The 16,334-nt window shown below is 42.7% G+C and overlaps 1 protein-coding gene across 2 annotated transcripts in view; it reads left to right on the top strand.

The window, feature by feature from the left end:
* The window catches only part of atp2a3 (ATPase sarcoplasmic/endoplasmic reticulum Ca2+ transporting 3), a 73,172-nt gene extending 58,034 nt beyond the window's left edge, over window positions 1-15,138 (top strand). The window contains exons 11-22 of one of the 2 annotated variants that reach the window (XM_033644445.2): window positions 866-997; window positions 5,014-5,130; window positions 5,228-5,446; window positions 6,498-6,833; window positions 7,842-8,062; window positions 8,146-8,348; window positions 11,711-11,796; window positions 12,160-12,293; window positions 13,029-13,146; window positions 14,361-14,478; window positions 14,655-14,688; window positions 14,796-15,138. In XM_033644445.2, the coding sequence (XP_033500336.1) occupies window positions 866-997; window positions 5,014-5,130; window positions 5,228-5,446; window positions 6,498-6,833; window positions 7,842-8,062; window positions 8,146-8,348; window positions 11,711-11,796; window positions 12,160-12,293; window positions 13,029-13,146; window positions 14,361-14,478; window positions 14,655-14,659 (1,689 nt within the window). In that variant the 3' untranslated portion in view covers window positions 14,660-14,688; window positions 14,796-15,138. The remainder of the gene's footprint in view (window positions 1-865; window positions 998-5,013; window positions 5,131-5,227; window positions 5,447-6,497; window positions 6,834-7,841; window positions 8,063-8,145; window positions 8,349-11,710; window positions 11,797-12,159; window positions 12,294-13,028; window positions 13,147-14,360; window positions 14,479-14,654; window positions 14,689-14,795) is intronic. The other variant, XM_033644438.2, reaches the window with a different exon arrangement.
* The last annotated feature ends 1,196 nt before the right edge of the window (window positions 15,139-16,334 follow it).

Here is a 16,334-nt window from a genome sequence, read left to right as displayed (position 1 = left end):
ATACTGCACCATTTTCAAACATTGTTGCTCCCATTAGTCACTTCGACACAAAAACATGAGAAAAGAGTCCAAGGTGAGAAAAAACAAAGTTACCCTTTAAGCTTCTGTGCGAAATAAATCCATCTGTGACACATAGGGCGTTGTGTAGGTCAGGTTTCTTTTCAGATGTCCTCATTCATTGACAGTATGTAGTTACACACTGTATTGACTCCATCAAAGATCGAAGTGGAACACAAACATACACACAACAGAAAGCCTTCTCTTTTCCTTTACTTCAGCTGAGCTAATTTTACTCTGACGTATGATCTTTTTCTCTGGTTTGGATTGCTTTTCTCACCTCTTTGTCATCACCATGGTATCACGGTAACTGTGCTGAGGAGCGAGGCCAGGGATAAGGCACTTCTCAGCTCCCATGTATCCTCCCAGACTCACTGTTTCTGTTCTTGTAAATGATAGTTTTACATTCAGTTTTGTGCGTTTTTAGAATAAAGAACCTGTGTGTGAGATTAACATGGGCCAAACCGGGGGGGGGGGGGGGGGGGGTTGAGCGCTGAAGGGCAGCGAGGTGTTTTATTGCCGAGTCACACAATCAAATGATGTGTGGTACGCCATCACTGGTTCATCTCACCTACATTTAAAACCACTTTGCACGTATGAGTCAAAGTTTGCGGAGGCAGGAGGTAAATGACCCACAGATTTGCTCCCAGCAGGTGTGCTCAGGAATCATTCTTCAAGAGGGTTGTTCACATTTAAATTACATTCAATGACTTCATCATTCTTGAAATGTTTGCTGTTTAAATAACGTACTTTATAAATCCCAAAACCTTTCAGCTGCAAATTTTGACATATTTCTGTTCCCTCACAGGCCAAAGGGGTTTACGAGAAGGTGGGTGAAGCCACAGAGACGGCTCTAACCACCTTGGTGGAGAAGATGAATGTCTTCAAGACTGACCTGTCCGGACTCAGCAAAGTGGAACGTGCTGGTGCCTGCAACTCGGTAAGCTACATGTGTGACACTGCAGAGTGATGTTTATCTCTCAAGGGAACCCCAGAGGCTTTACACAGCAGCATGTGTTAACAGGTCCCGGGGAGGATGTAAAAGTAGTATGAAGCCTTCATTGTGTCCAGAGGGAGCTGTGCAAAATAGAAAAAATACAGGTGTGTGGCAGTGTTATTTTGTTAGTGAAAACTTTGACGGAAGGTTTTTGTTGATGTCCCTTTATTCCAAAATGTGTAAAAATGAAAAATGTTTTTAGTTTCTGTGAAGTACAGTTAAGTTTGATTTATTTAACTAACACACCTAAAACCTGTGTTAACGGCAACAATATTTAACAGAAGTTCAAAAGGTCTTTTGCTCGACATATTATCCCCACATACAGCATGCTAACATTATTAGCATAATGCTGAAAACACACCAAGCAGTGGCAAAGTAATTCCATTTTTCTGTGGCTGGGAGGTGTGTTTCTATGTTTCAGGTAGAATGAAATTCTTTGTAACACAAGTAAACATGTCACAGGACTCAGAGGACTCTCTCTACTGATTGGCTGCGAGCATTCTCCGGCTGCAATTTGCCGTTAAATGTTAAACTTTAACTAACATATATTTTGGCCACACACTGCTGCAGAAACCACCGCAGCTTTTGATAGATGTTGCATCAGCAGGCTGCACTTAGCCACTTTACTGCTGGTTGTGTTGGACACATAAGCCTGTGACATTTTTAACGTTTTTTAAATTAGCCTAGCAGCTAGCAGACTTTTCCTTTCCTCCTATGAAACTGGGAACAATAGCAGTGTTAAACAAATGTACAAAATTAAGTTTCATTATAACTCACAAGGTTCAACGACAAAACAATTTCCCTATTTGACTCTAACTAAACATGTTTTCCCCACATATACAACATACTAACATTATTAGCATTAGCTAAGGCATTATATTACATGAATTAGGCTAGCAGCTAGCTGAATTTTCCTCTACTCAAATGAACTGGGATAAATCCCACTTAAGACTTACAAAGCTATTTTGTGGAGGCCTTATTGTCTTTGCAATTTCTGCAAGTTTCTTGTCTGTGACATAAAAGTAAATAAAAGCTTTGTTTCCACTGAAGAAAATGGCTTCAGTTAAATAGACACGACATTTAAAATCTAAAATAAAGCAAAAGACTTAAAACCAGTTGTAATTTTTAGTAAGCAACTAAAGCTTTATTGAAAATGCTTGTCAAAATTCAAACCGGGATTTGGAGGTAAAGAAGAAAGACCTCTGTAGCCTAGCAGCTTGAGGCTACATCACTACTAGCATAACACCCAAATCTCTGATCCAGCTATCAGTGGGCAAGTTGCATTGTGGGTAACGTAGAAGCCAGGTTTTCACACAGAAGAAGAATGTGTGAAGTAAAACAGACCATTTTTATGCCTGTATTTCCATTGCTAAATCTGTGGAGTACTCCTTAAATGTCCAGGCACTGCTGTGTGAGATCAGTTTAGTACTCGTCTTCAGTCATTCATTAACCGTGAGCATACTCACCATATCCGCTGCAGGCTTTGCACTTCTCAGCATGAACGTACCAATGAGACTCTAATTACTCTGCTCATTATACCACACTGTAGCTGCCTGGTTGAGAGGATGACATAATGACCCCCTGTTTATACATATCTGTTACGGATTATTTTACATTTAGCTTCATCCACAGTCCACAGACTTGCAACAGGTTCGAGGTTGAGTCACCAGGTTCATGGTTGTCGACAGACACATATGTTTGCCTTCAGGGTGTGAACCTGTGAGTGTTTGTTTAAAAGTTGAAATGTTTAAAATGTCATTTACAGCAGACAGCAAACCTGCCCGCACCGTTACACTGAGTTCAGGTCAGTTATGCACAAAGCTCACTGCAGCTAATCACGCATGAAGTGCCGGATCTTCTCTTAGAAGATGTCAGATGTGAATGTAGAGTCAGACCTATGCAGGAGAGCATGTCTTAGTGTGTGTGAACGACAAATGAACCGCGAAGATGATGTTGGTGTTTCAGTGCTGAGGTGCCTGTCATCCACTGTGTTGAAGTCAGTCACCTCTGGTTTCGAGCCTCTTTACATCACTGTACATATTCAGCAGGTCATTAAAATCCCCATTAGTGTCATCTCAGGAAGAACAGAGCTCGTCTGTTGGAAATGCTCAGCAGCCTCGTAGTGACAGAAGTCAGAAGGGCAGATGAGACGTATTCAGATCCTTTACCTTTACACTAATTTTACCTAAAGTAAAATATTCCCTGTCAGCGTTTTCCTATCCTATCGGGTGTTTTTGGATTAATATTACCGCTACATTAATGTGTATGTTGCATTTTACTGCTGTAGATGTTTAAGGTTGTGCTCATTTCAACCCCTTTATGCACTGTTGGGTAGTTTAATCGACAGCAAAGCATCATATTCTGTAAGATCATCATATGTTTTTAGTGTGGCTGTCCTGTCAGAACCATGTATCCTTAAAAGGTCAACCTTTCATGGTGTTTTCAGCTCTGTGACGATGCATCTTTCAGCTGATCCAAGAGGGTTTTTAAAGAATTTATTTAACTTAAAGGGACAGTTCATCCCAAAATTAAAAATACATGTTTGTTCTCTTACCTTTGGTGCTGTTTATTCATTATTAAAGCGCCCAAAAAAATACATTTAAGAAACTCAACAGCAATGTCTCTTTTGTCAGAAATCGTGACCTGATTGCTCAAGATAATCCACAGGCCTTGTTGTGAGCAGTTTCATGTAGGAACTATTTTCTTTACACCGACAAACCGAATCACCACGCTAGCTCACCACTGAACTAACGTCACAGCTCTGCCAAGGAGGATGCCATTAATGTTAACATGTTGCACTGTCTTGGGCATGAGCCTCTTGTCCATGAGTAGAGGCACACTTTCCTCTGCGCGGTGATATGGTCGGTGGGTGTAGTTTGGTGAAAAGGAAATAGTTCCTTGGGGTGCCCATTAGCTCACTTGGTAGAGCAGGTGCCCATTTATAAAGGCTTGTCTTTGCTGAAGAGGCCACAGGTTCGATAACCTACAGCCCCTTGCTGCATGTCATGCCCCCTCTTTCTCCCCCCTTCACACTAAACTAACTGTACTATCGATTAAAGGCAAAAAAAAAGAACATACTACCGCCACGAAACTACTCACAACTAGGTCTAAGGGGAAAATTATGTATTTTTTATTTTAGCGTGAACTGTCCCCCTAGTAGGTAGAACATTTTTCTCAAAAAACTAAAGAACATCCTTCAGTTTGTCACAAACATTCAACATCAGCACATCTGGAGATACATAGTTTTCACTGGACAGGAAGAGGATGGAAAGCTTTAACCCGCAAAATAACTAAAGCTTCCAGACAAATGTAATGCTGTAAACAGTACAATATTTACCTCTGAGATGTAGTGGAGGAGAAGGAGAAAGTAACATGCACATACCTTGAATTTGTATTCTCATTGCTCTTCCTGACTGATAGAGAGGGGAATTTTGTCACACTAACAAATTTCAGGACATCCATCAGATGTTTGATGTCCCCTGACAGGACATGTGTACATCACAGAGAGCACTGTGACTGTTCACCTCTCAGCCTGTAATGGGATCAACACAGACTCTGAACTGCAGGGACACCTGCTGGTAGAATAAGACATGGCATTTAACGTAGATAAAACAGTGTGGAAGGAGTAGGGATGTTTTTAGACTCCTACAGTCCTTTGATCTGCCTTCTTGTTAGCATTTTGTTATTATTTTCTATATGCTTCTGATTGTTCTTGCTCACTGTGCTCAGCCCTGTGCTGTTGTACACAGACGTGAAGCTGCAGTCAGATATCCAGACAAGGTTGTTGAGTGCTCGATCCAAAGTGGCATCCTTCAGCTGTCAGTAGCTCAGCCAAAGCTCTCAGTCAGGCGCTGGCTGCCGGCCTGACGGCTGCCCACGAATACAGCTATTTAGCTCACGCTTTGACTCCTAGTCACTTTCTTCTCCTCTGTCTCTTTTCTCCTCTTTTCATCCATCAGGTGATCAAACAGCTGATGAAGAAAGAGTTCACCCTGGAGTTCTCTCGTGACCGCAAGTCGATGTCTGTGTACTGCACCCCCGTTAAGCCAGGCTCCCAGAGCAAGATGTTCATCAAGGCATGAGAGAATAATATGATCACAAATACACAGAGAGCGAGACGCACTTTGCGTCATTTGCATTTGTTGCTATTGATTCTTACTCTTCTCCTCACAGGGTGCTCCGGAGAGCGTGATTGAGCGCTGTAATTACCTTCGGGTGGGGACAGGGAAGGTGACGCTGACACCGGCCCTGCGCGACCAGCTGCTGTCTAAGATCAGGGACTGGGGGACAGGCAGGGACACCCTGCGCTGCCTCGCCCTGGCTACACATGACGTTCCACCACGCAAGGAGGACATGGACTTGGAGAACTCCAGCAAGTTTGCAGAGTATGAGGTACAGTAGAGGACATCTGAGGTTTATCTTAGGAATCCAAATTTTTCAAATAGACCCTTTTTTAAAGGTATACTATGCAGTAATTGTTGGTTTTTGTTTTTTAACACCTAATTGCAGAGAAGATCAAGTCTCTCTTGTAGAGGAATTAACGTATTATTACTCTTATCAGGATGGCTGACTGGCAGATACAGACATGAAATGCTTTTCAAAATCTTCACATTCACTGGGCAAAATAAGAAAACCATCTCAACCTAGGTTACATCTAAAGGCCCAGACACACCAAGCTGACATCAAAGAGCTAGTGGCAACAAAGGCCGACAGTTCAGTTGCGTCGTCTCATGGCTACAGCCAATGGCCAACTAGTGCAAATGTTCCACGCCTGCATGCGAGGAAATAACTATCCACACTAGCAGGCGGCTAGAGTCTGTATTGGTCATTCAAAAGGGGAAACCGGAAGACCATCAGGACGTATTCATGACTCTAGTTAGCCAGTTAGCACATTAACAGCATAACACGATAATGACAGAACAAATTACATTTACCGTGTGCTAGCCAATTGTTACACAGACAGTTGTGGAACATTTCTGCTAAAGAGCATAATGGCTAAAAACATAATATTACCTAATACCTTCTTGGTGTGGACGACCCTGAAGAGTTGCTGATAGATTTTCTTTTACCCCTGGACAGAGCCAGGCTAGCTGTTTCCCTCTGTTTCCAGTCTTTATGCTAAGCTAAGCTAATTGTCCTCTGGCTGTAGCTTCATATATTATGGACAAATTTGGGAGTTGTATCAATCCTCTCATCTAATTATCGACAGGATGTTGAACCATTCCTTAAATGTCAAATTTGCTGCTGCCTTCATCCACTGAAAGCATAATGCTCCTTTCTTTTTTCTTTTGTTGTGTAAAAGTAATCAGTTTGATGTTTTCAGCTACAAAACAAACAAGAGGTGAATTTCATTTCTGTGGAACTGAGGTGAGATTCTGTTTTGAGATATAATTCTGTGCAACCTAATCCCCCTCTCTTTCTTTTTTTCTCTGTTCTTATTCAGTTGGGTCTCACGTTTGTCGGCTGTGTGGGCATGCTCGACCCGCCCAGGAAGGAGGTGATCGGTTCAGTGAAACTGTGCAGCGAGGCGGGCATACGTGTGATCATGATCACCGGAGACAACAAGGGCACAGCTGTGGCCATCTGCAGACGAATCGGCATCTTTGGTGAGGAAGAGGACGTGACAGGAAAGGCATACACGGGCCGCGAATTTGATGACCTCCCGCCCGAGGCCCAGAGAGAAGCCGTCAAACGGGCGCGATGCTTTGCCCGCGTCGAGCCCGCTCACAAGTCGAAGATTGTTGGATACCTGCAGTCATTCGATGAGATTACTGCTATGGTGAGAGGACGGGATGATGCAACTTTCTCCACTCACAGCTCTAATGTCTTACACTGACACCCCCTTCAACTTTCACACGTCTCTCTGCTTCCTTCTTCTTTCTTTATGCCTGTTGCAAGGCAACAAAAATGCATATCCTCCTTCCTTCAACTCGTGTGAATGACTTGGGGAGAATGCCTGAGCAGAGGCCAGTGAGGCGTGACATGTTTCAGCTGCTCCCTCAGACACTGCTATCAGAAGCTGTCATCTCGGGCCCGCTCTGCTGCTTCCTATCTGACACACGTCTCAGAAGAGGGGCTGATGGGAGGGAGGGAGACAACAATATCACCATTTGCCTGTCAGACTAACTCCACCGTTGACTGCAGTCTAAAGCCGGTTTAGGCCCTGCCATGACAGATTAATACATCTCACTTGCTCAGCTTTAGTTTAATCCTGTCTGGATCTGAAACGATAATGAGACTTTGCATAATCGTTTTCAATCATCGTTAGTTTGTTAGACCCATCTCTGTTCAAAGAATAATTTGGAATGCGGGCTCAGTGTTTTAAGATTGAACAAGTTGAGGCAAGAACTGTTACAAAAATTTGAGTTTCTCTCACCTTTAATGCACCACACAACAGCGTGTGTGTTTGCCAAAGTTTTATCCTCCATAGAGGTTTAGTAAATTTTCCTCCATTACCTGAAACAAGTACTTAAAGGAAAAGTTCACCCCAAATTAGAGAATCCAAACTTTGCTCTCACCTGTAGGGGCTGTCTATCAGTCTAGATTGTTCTGGTGTGAGTTGCTGAGTGTTGGCGATATCTGCCTTCTCTCCAATATAATGGAACAAGATGGCACTTGGCTTGTGGTGCTCAGAGCGGTTGATATCTACAACAGTTGTCACATCACACCAAAACACTCTAGACTAATAAATTGCACTACAGGTAGGAGGAAAAATGTTTTTTTTTTTAATTTTTATTTTGGGGTGAACTGTCCCTTTAATGATACAAGTGGTCTTTCCTTGTCACAGACAGGAGATGGTGTGAACGACGCCCCGGCCCTGAAGAAAGCAGAGATCGGCATTGCCATGGGCTCCGGCACTGCTGTGGCTAAGTCGGCGTCCGAGATGGTGCTGTCTGATGATAACTTCTCCACCATTGTGGCTGCTGTGGAGGAGGGCAGAGCCATCTACAACAACATGAAGCAGTTCATCAGATATCTCATCTCCTCTAACGTGGGGGAAGTGGTCTGGTGAGGAACAGAAACACACACTGAGGTCTTCATTTTGAGCCTGACGTCATTAGCTGATGTTTCTTCTCACTGTCCCTCCCCAGCATCTTCCTGACGGCCATCCTGGGTCTCCCCGAGGCTCTGATTCCAGTCCAGCTGCTGTGGGTGAATCTGGTGACAGATGGGTTGCCTGCCACTGCCCTGGGCTTCAATCCCCCAGACCTGGACATCATGGACAAACCTCCCCGCAACCCCAAGGAGCCCCTCATCTCCGGCTGGCTCTTCTTCAGATATCTGGCCATTGGAGGTAGCATTAGCTCTGACCTGAAAAAAACATCTGTCAATTAACGTGTGATTGTGTCACAGTACAGATGGTTTGCATTTTACAGATGAGGATGCACACAGCCAGGGGGTTTAACAAAATTAACAAAAGAGACATGCTGGGATTCCGGTAAAATCAAGTTTTAGAGTTTGGATGTATCTTTGCATTTCCAAAACGTTTTTTTTTAACTGCACCCTCTTGTTGATGGACATCAGTTGAGAAGCTAATCTTTCACATGAAACAGACACCCCAAGTTAAAGGAACTTCAACAAAACGACGATTTGGAGATCAGTTACTCAGCCTGTGTGATGGTGAATCGGTGAGTAAAACTTTGTTTTTGTTTTTGCATAATTCCACGGTGAACGAAGAATCCAAAAAACTGAGGTCATTTTTAATGAATTGAAAGAAAAGGGGTCCATGTTTAACATAGCAATACTATGTCAGAACATCCGTTGACAAACTCTGACACACTATATTACACACTATACTGACTCTCTGCAGTCTCAAGGATCAGGCGCTGAATTACTGTGATTTTATTAAGAGCGAACAACGTGTTTCACCGGTGGCTTCTTCAGGTTTGACCAACCCACAATAGTTCAGTTCAGTGTGCGGTGGTTTGTGTTGATGATTTTACATGCATGTTTGCTTTTGCTAAAACATTACTATCTAAAACTAAACCAAAAGTGAAAGTCATCAAAGCTCTCCTCAAAGCCAGTCTCCACTGACAAAAGTAGTAATTTTAACCCCTCTGACCACAGGAGCTGCTGGTCTAACTCTGCCTTGATCAGTTGGTTAGTTTGTGTGACTTTGGTGAATCCAAACTAACCTTTTAATACGCCAAAGTCACACAAAAACACAAATTAACTGATCGAGGCAGCAGTAGATGAGTAGTTTTTGTGAATGGAGTCTGGCTTTGAAGAGAGCATTGATATTCAGTTCCCTGTCAGAAAGAGCCATCTGTTTGGGAAGTACTGAATATATGACTGGATAAATGAGACTTGGATTATTCGACACAAGCTGTGTGAAAGTCTGTAAACAGATATTTTGATGTAGTTTTGGTGTTGTTAAACATGGTCATCTATGACTTCAATTCATCAAGAATTTCTCAGTTTTTGGATTCTTCATTCACTGTGGAGACATGTGAGACAAACAAAGTTTTCTTCACAAATTCAGCAGAACAAGTGGTGAGTAACTGATAAACAAATGATCACTTTGTGGGTTAAGTATTCCTTTAAAAGCACACCCAAAAAACAGTAGCACACGTGGATTTCCTGATGTTTCTTCCATAAGTTAAGAGCAATTAAGTTCCTTATTCTGAATGTTAACATGTATGAAATATGTGTATGTAATACCGTATATATCCTTCTGTTTACCATCAGAATACACCAGAAACTAGATACGTGCCAGGTTATTTACATGAGCAACAACTTTTAACTCAAACTGTATCATTACAGCATTTAATACGTCTTAGCCTATATCATGATAAAATGAGACTCCTGCTTGCCTGTTTGTGATTGTTTTTTTCTCTAGAATATTATTAACAACTTAAAGCATTTTTCATCTCAAAAAATGAGGCACAATGTGCTCGGCTCACAATAAGACCTTGAAGACTGGGTGCTGGATCCTTAATGTAGATAATAACAAAGCAAAGACTAGGACAGCACTCAAATTTGACTTTTAAATATTGCCACATGGACGTTTTGGGCAAGATGCCCCTCTTCAGCAATGCAGCTGCCAGAATACACACTGAAGAGGGAGTCTTGCCCGAAATGTCCTTGTTGCAATGTTAAAGAATGAGTCTTTAGTTTGTTACTTTCCACCCGAAGCCATCAGTCTGCCACATCTATCAGCTGTCACCAAGTCACACACTGAAATATCAAACTAATCACCAAAGATCACAGAACCTGAACCAGAACCAGAACTAGAATCGTCCACCATCCAGGCTAATTCAACACTGTGAGCTAACAGGGAGGTTTTGCAGTCTGGGATACTGAATATTTTCCACCTGTTATTTTTGTGATTCGTACAATTTAAAGCACAAAAACAACTTCTGAATCTCCCCATAGGTCATTATGCTGCTTTGCAGTAGTGGAATGTGACTAAGTACATTTCTTCATGTACTGTGCTTAAAGCTTCAGTTTGTTAATTTAAAAAACACCTTTTTGTCATATTTGCTGAAGCTGTCACTACATCCACACAGTATAATATCCTCTTATTGCCTCCCATGGCATTAGCTTGAATTGACTGCGGGGCACTAAAAACAACCAGTCAGAGCTGCTATCAATCACAGCTATCAATCATGTCAGTCAGAGTTGCGGTCAGACTGTCAAACTAGGCAGAGTTGATCAAATATGAATCAAGATTCTGTTACTGCATTGTCTATTTCTTGCCTCAGATGTTTTCAGAAACATATTTTAGTGTACTGTTTAGCTGTAAAATTTTGTGAGTTTGTGGCCAGGCAGCCACGTTGGAGACAGTCAATCAAAGCATCAAGCACCGCCCACCAGCCGGACTAACTTTCTTACTTACAGCTCAACAGTAGAATATGTTTTGAAAACATTTGAAGCAGTAATATTTTACTTTGAACTTTATGTATGATTTAATATTATATATCAATGTTATAAGCCAGTGGTTCCCAACTGGTCCAGCCAGATTTCTCCTCAGTCGCTAGTTCAAGGAGGTCCACACATTTTAATATATTCAGTGTCATACTTGGGGTTGGCCATGTCATTGAGCTAGTTTGCTGTCTCTTTTAAGTAGCTGTCCGTTATTCACTCACTCTACTGCAGGAAACGGCACTTCAAAATAAAAGCCACTGTAATTCATTCACTGTAATTCAAAAACTGTGTTTTTTACAAAGTCAACACATTCCTGAGTCACTTACTTTTGGTAGTTGACATATGTTTTGATACTCATACTTCTGTAATTTAACTTAAAGGTCCAGAGGGATTTAGGGGGACATATTGGCAGACTTGGAATATAATATACTGTAATACGTTTTTTTCTTTGGTGTATAATCACCTGAAAATAAGAATCATTGTGTTTTCCTTACCTTAGAATGAGACATTTATATCCACATACAAAGCAGGTCCTCTCATAAGTAGATCATCATATTGCACTGCCATGTTGTTGCTATAGTAGCTCAGCAGGGACAAACCAAACACTGGCTCAAGATAGGGCCCTTTACGTTTTTACATTATGTGCAGTCTGCAACCTCAGATTTGGAGTGCAGGACAATGAAACAATAAAAAAATGTTTCCCTCCTTGAACTAAACATCATCTGTCTGTATAGTATTTATAATAATCTTAAACTTGCACTAAATGTTTCCTGTCTGTTTCTCCTGTAGGATATGTGGGTCTTGGTACAGTGGGTGCTGCCACATGGTGGTACCTGTTTGATGACGAAGGCCCACAAGTGACTTTCTATCAGCTGGTGAGTTGCAAAACATTGTTCTGCTCTTTTCATTGGCTGCAGCACCGTCCTTAGAATATAGGGTTTTTTGTTTTAGTTTTTATCTTTGTGATTGTTTTGTGTGTACCCCTCGGTAGCCAGTATTATAAATCCCTGCTGTTGGACACAGTAATGTTTGGCGACCCCAGTGGTGCATATACAGAAATAGAAAGGAAAGTAAGACCCATGTGGTTTGATTGCACACGGTGGGTACAAGGCCAATGTCCTGCAGCTGTTCCCCCTCAAGATCTGAACCTCATCAAACCAGGTCGCAGGGGTCCTACTGACACACACATACAGTACAGACACCCAAACACACTAACTCCTGTCTGTCTCTCTCTACAGAGCCACTTCATGCAGTGTACAGAGGAAAACCCTTTGTTCAAGGACATAGACTGTGAGGTGTTTGAATCCCGATACCCAACAACCATGGCCCTGTCTGTGCTGGTCACTATTGAAATGTTCAACGCACTCAACAGGTCAGTCATCTGATGTCAGGGTCAACTCTAAAAAGTCATGGCTGTCAGATGTTTATTAAAAAGAAGACACTGTCATCCAACAGCACAGCGCTCTCTTTGGGAAAGAATTACCCAGAGAAACATCCATCACAAACATCATCTCTTTTTACTGCTGACGGATTAATGTTGCTGTTTTTAATGCCGGTATATTTTAGAATCTGCATTTGGGGAATGAGGCAAAGGATTCAAGCTTAGCCGCACATCTTAAGAAATGGAATAATGCTTATTTAGGGAGGCAGAAAATAAAAGGAACAGTGGTATGAAGGGAAAACTCCCAGTGTTTTTGCCAGGATTGCTCATGGAGCAAGTCTGTCAGTAGCTCCCTATAGAAACAAATGCTAATGTCTCATTTAGGAAAGAATCTGAGAAAGGGAAGGTTAAAATAAGGAGCTGCCTCACCAATGAAGATGTTATCCCAAAGCAAGACAGTCGGTAAAGCTGACAGAGAGGACGTGTGTTTACATGGTTACTATCACCTGTATACGGAGGGAGTCTTGTGAAGATGATGTACTTGGTGTTATAAAGACATTTAAATTAAATGTCGGTTGTAATTTTCCTACAACAAATGAATTAAGCCTTTAAGTGTGTGAGCTTGCCAGAATCTTTTTCATTTGATCTTTGCAACATGTAAGAATAACTTCCATGTAAGTCCCTAATGTCAACTTGTTTTGATCTATGAACACTTCTCGCCGCCAGTTTGTCTGAGAACCAGTCCCTGCTCAGGATGCCTCCCTGGGTCAACATTTGGCTGCTGGGAGCCATCATCCTCTCCCTCTCCCTCCACTTCTTCATCCTCTACGTCGAGCCACTGCCGGTAAGTATTCATCCATGATAAGACTGCGTCAGTGAGTCTACTTTGGAGCGGGTGTTGTGAAGAATGCATACTGATAATTGTATATGTCATGGTCCAAATGCATGATGATAGTTTTAAAAGGCAGTTTCTTCTTGACAGTGTTGTTTCTAATGGAAAAATATTGCTACAGAGAATAGAAGAGTAGCCCTGAAAGCTTATAAAACTGTACCTTCAGAAAACACATGCAAAAAGACCAGACTCATAACACATGGCCAAATACAGCAATGCACCAAATACAGAAAGCACAACCAGATGCAAAAAATATGACCCAAAACAGAAAACATAACCACATACAGAAAAAGCAACCAAATATGAAAATACAACCAAGTACAGAAAACGTGACCAAATAACATTAAATGCAACCAAATGGGGAAAACCCAACCAAGTACAGAAAACGCAACCAAGTACAGAAAATGTGACCAAAAATAGAAAATACAACCACATATAGGAAACGTAACCAACAGCTGGTCGTCAAAGCAGCGGAGCCGCTCTCCTGCTCTGTCTGCTCAGTCAGCTCGAGCTAACACAGCACAACCTGATCTCATCCCTGTTCTTGATATTTTACTGCTTGGGCCGAAGCCTCACAGCAGCAGTTCACATCTGACACAGAAAACCTGTCACTGTCATTAAACCCATTAATGACCATTAATAACCGCTGGGTAGCGTTCGTTGTGTGATGTGAACAGTCGGCCCTGTCACTGTGTCTTTGACTCTGTCCTCCAAGGCAGAGGGCTCCGGTCTTATGACAGTAGTCTCACAATAAACAGAAAGAGAGGGGCTGAGCAAATCAATACGCCGCAGGTAGTACTTGTTTTAAGGAGTCAAATTTGTAGTACAGTTGCTCTAATTAGACAAAGTTAAAGGGTCAGACAGAATTCATAGGGACTGGCTCAATTTGCACTGCTTTTTGGTGTCCCCTGAAAACTTGTGTTGTTTTGTCCGTGCAGTTGCATGTGTTTTCGTATTTAGCCGGTTTTCCCTATTTGAAGGTTTTTGTTTAATGCATTTTGTCGAGTTGGTAAAGATGTGTTTTTATTTGCCCGTGTTTTGTTTCCCTAAGTGTCAGTGTCATCGAGCAGAAAAAGCTCCTTTGCATAGTGTCTACTGTGGCTCTGTCCAGCATCTGATGCCTTGTTAGAAGAGTTTCTGACTTCTTGATTTCCTCTGTCCTTCAGTTGATCTTCCAGGTGACCCCTCTGCGCTGGTCCCAGTGGATCATGGTCCTGAAGATTTCCATTCCAGTCATCCTTCTGGATGAGGCACTGAAATATATCTCCAGGAACCATCTAGAAGGTATGGTGAGACTTTTTTGCTCCACTTTCTCAAATGAATCAACCCAGAACAATTCTTGTCATGACTCTGACACATTCGTAGTTGGTGAGGTTTGTTAAAATCAATGAATGTTGAAAATCAGATTTTACTGACGAGTCTTTTCTGCTCTTTTTTTCTCTCCTACGTTTCTTATTCAGCCTAAATTCTTTTTATCTCACCTTCTGTGGAAAGGTACTTTATTTCCAACTTCTTTACGTCTCCTTCCCTCCACAGTAGAAATAGCTGTATACTGATCACACTGCATATTCTAAATGATGTTTCTTTTCCGTCCCCAACAGGTGATGACGATAAGAAATATCGGAGGAGATGGCAGCTGAACTAAGACCTCTCCCTCAACACACTCACACACTTAGACACACGCCTACCCTCCTCCCTTTACGAGCTAGAAACCCTTTTCTCTCCCCTGTCCTCATTCCCCACTCCTGCATGTCCAACAAACCACCACTAGAAATGAGCAGGGCTTGCATGAGAAGAGCGAGTGTGCGAGAGAGAGCATGCGTGTTCCTGCGAGCATGGCTTCGTACGAGTGTGTGAGTGAATGAGCACTGTGTGTGTGAGCAGGCAGATGCAGGCCTGTCTGTACATCTGCGAGAGCAAGAAACAACTGCAGAAAAAAACAAAGATAAATCTGCCCAGGGCTCTGCTTTTTAAAGATTTCTGCTCATTGGTTTTTTGACTACAACATAGTGGTGCCGTAACTGGACTTTGGGGAGGGAAGGAGAGGGAGGACAGGGGAGCGGAGGTTGAGAATACTGGGTGGGAGAGGAGGCTGGGGAGGGGGAGGGGGGATTTTGAAATTAGCACCGAGACAGAAAGAGAGATGGAGAGGCCTTCCATGGAGAGACTAGTGTACACACTGGGGAAAGAAGAGCATCAGCAAGAAAGTGGAAGGTGAAAACAGCCGGCTCTTGAGGCGGTGAGAGTGAGCCACTGTTTGTGTGCGTGTCCACAAAAACATTATCTGGAGGTACCGCCCAGGCTTCTGCCACCTACACTACTGGCAGTGAGTTCCAGCCAGCCCTGCAGGAGCGAGGCCTTATCAGCACAACACAATGGTCACAGCGCTGCTGCTTCATCGCTCTTTGTCTTCACCCTCACCAAAGTCTGAGTCCTGTTGATCGTCTTTTATGCAGACTTACTCTTGCTCTCTCTTTCTCTCCCTGTCTCTCTTTCTCGCTCTCTGTTGAGGAGGCAGCTGTGGGCCCGGGTGGGTGGCGGGTTGTTGGGGGGTGGGGGTGGGGGGGGGGGTATGATGTTTTTGGGCTCCTGAATTGGGTTGTGGAGGTGTCGCTCCACCTAAAGGTGTGAATAGCTTTACGCCGCTTGGCCGCATCTTTCGGCTCTTAATTCGAGGAGCTGAGGTCAGCTCACAGAACTTGGCAAACACATGAAAAAATAATAAAAATGTCAAACAGCAACCAAACCAGCATATCAGTAGAGTCAGCCAGTCCAACCAGCTGGTCCTGTTAAGCCTCACTTTCATGTCCATCTGCTGTGCTGTCATTAGCCATCAAATATGTAAATTAAAGGCAGATCTGAGAAACAGGGTGCAGCTTCACAACATTTTGTACATAATAATTGTTGTGGAGAGCATGTTGTTGATCTACCTTTAAAGAGAAGTTTGGTGTTTCTCAACATGGACCCTGTTTTCTCATATTTTTGTGTCTAATTGACTGAACAAGAATTTTTTAACTTGATTTAGTATTGCGTTAGAGCGCTGCAGCCAGCAGCCGTGGAACCGGCTGCAATGTTATCACTCGGGGCATGTTTGCAGTGTCAGTGTGTGTCCACTAAAAGCGCTTCTTTTTGCCACTGAC

The sequence above is a fragment of the Epinephelus lanceolatus genome, chromosome 11 (assembly GCF_041903045.1).
Source record: "Epinephelus lanceolatus isolate andai-2023 chromosome 11, ASM4190304v1, whole genome shotgun sequence".
Classification (NCBI taxonomy): domain Eukaryota; kingdom Metazoa; phylum Chordata; class Actinopteri; order Perciformes; family Serranidae; genus Epinephelus; species Epinephelus lanceolatus.
This window is presented reverse-complemented; position numbering and strand designations above follow the sequence as displayed.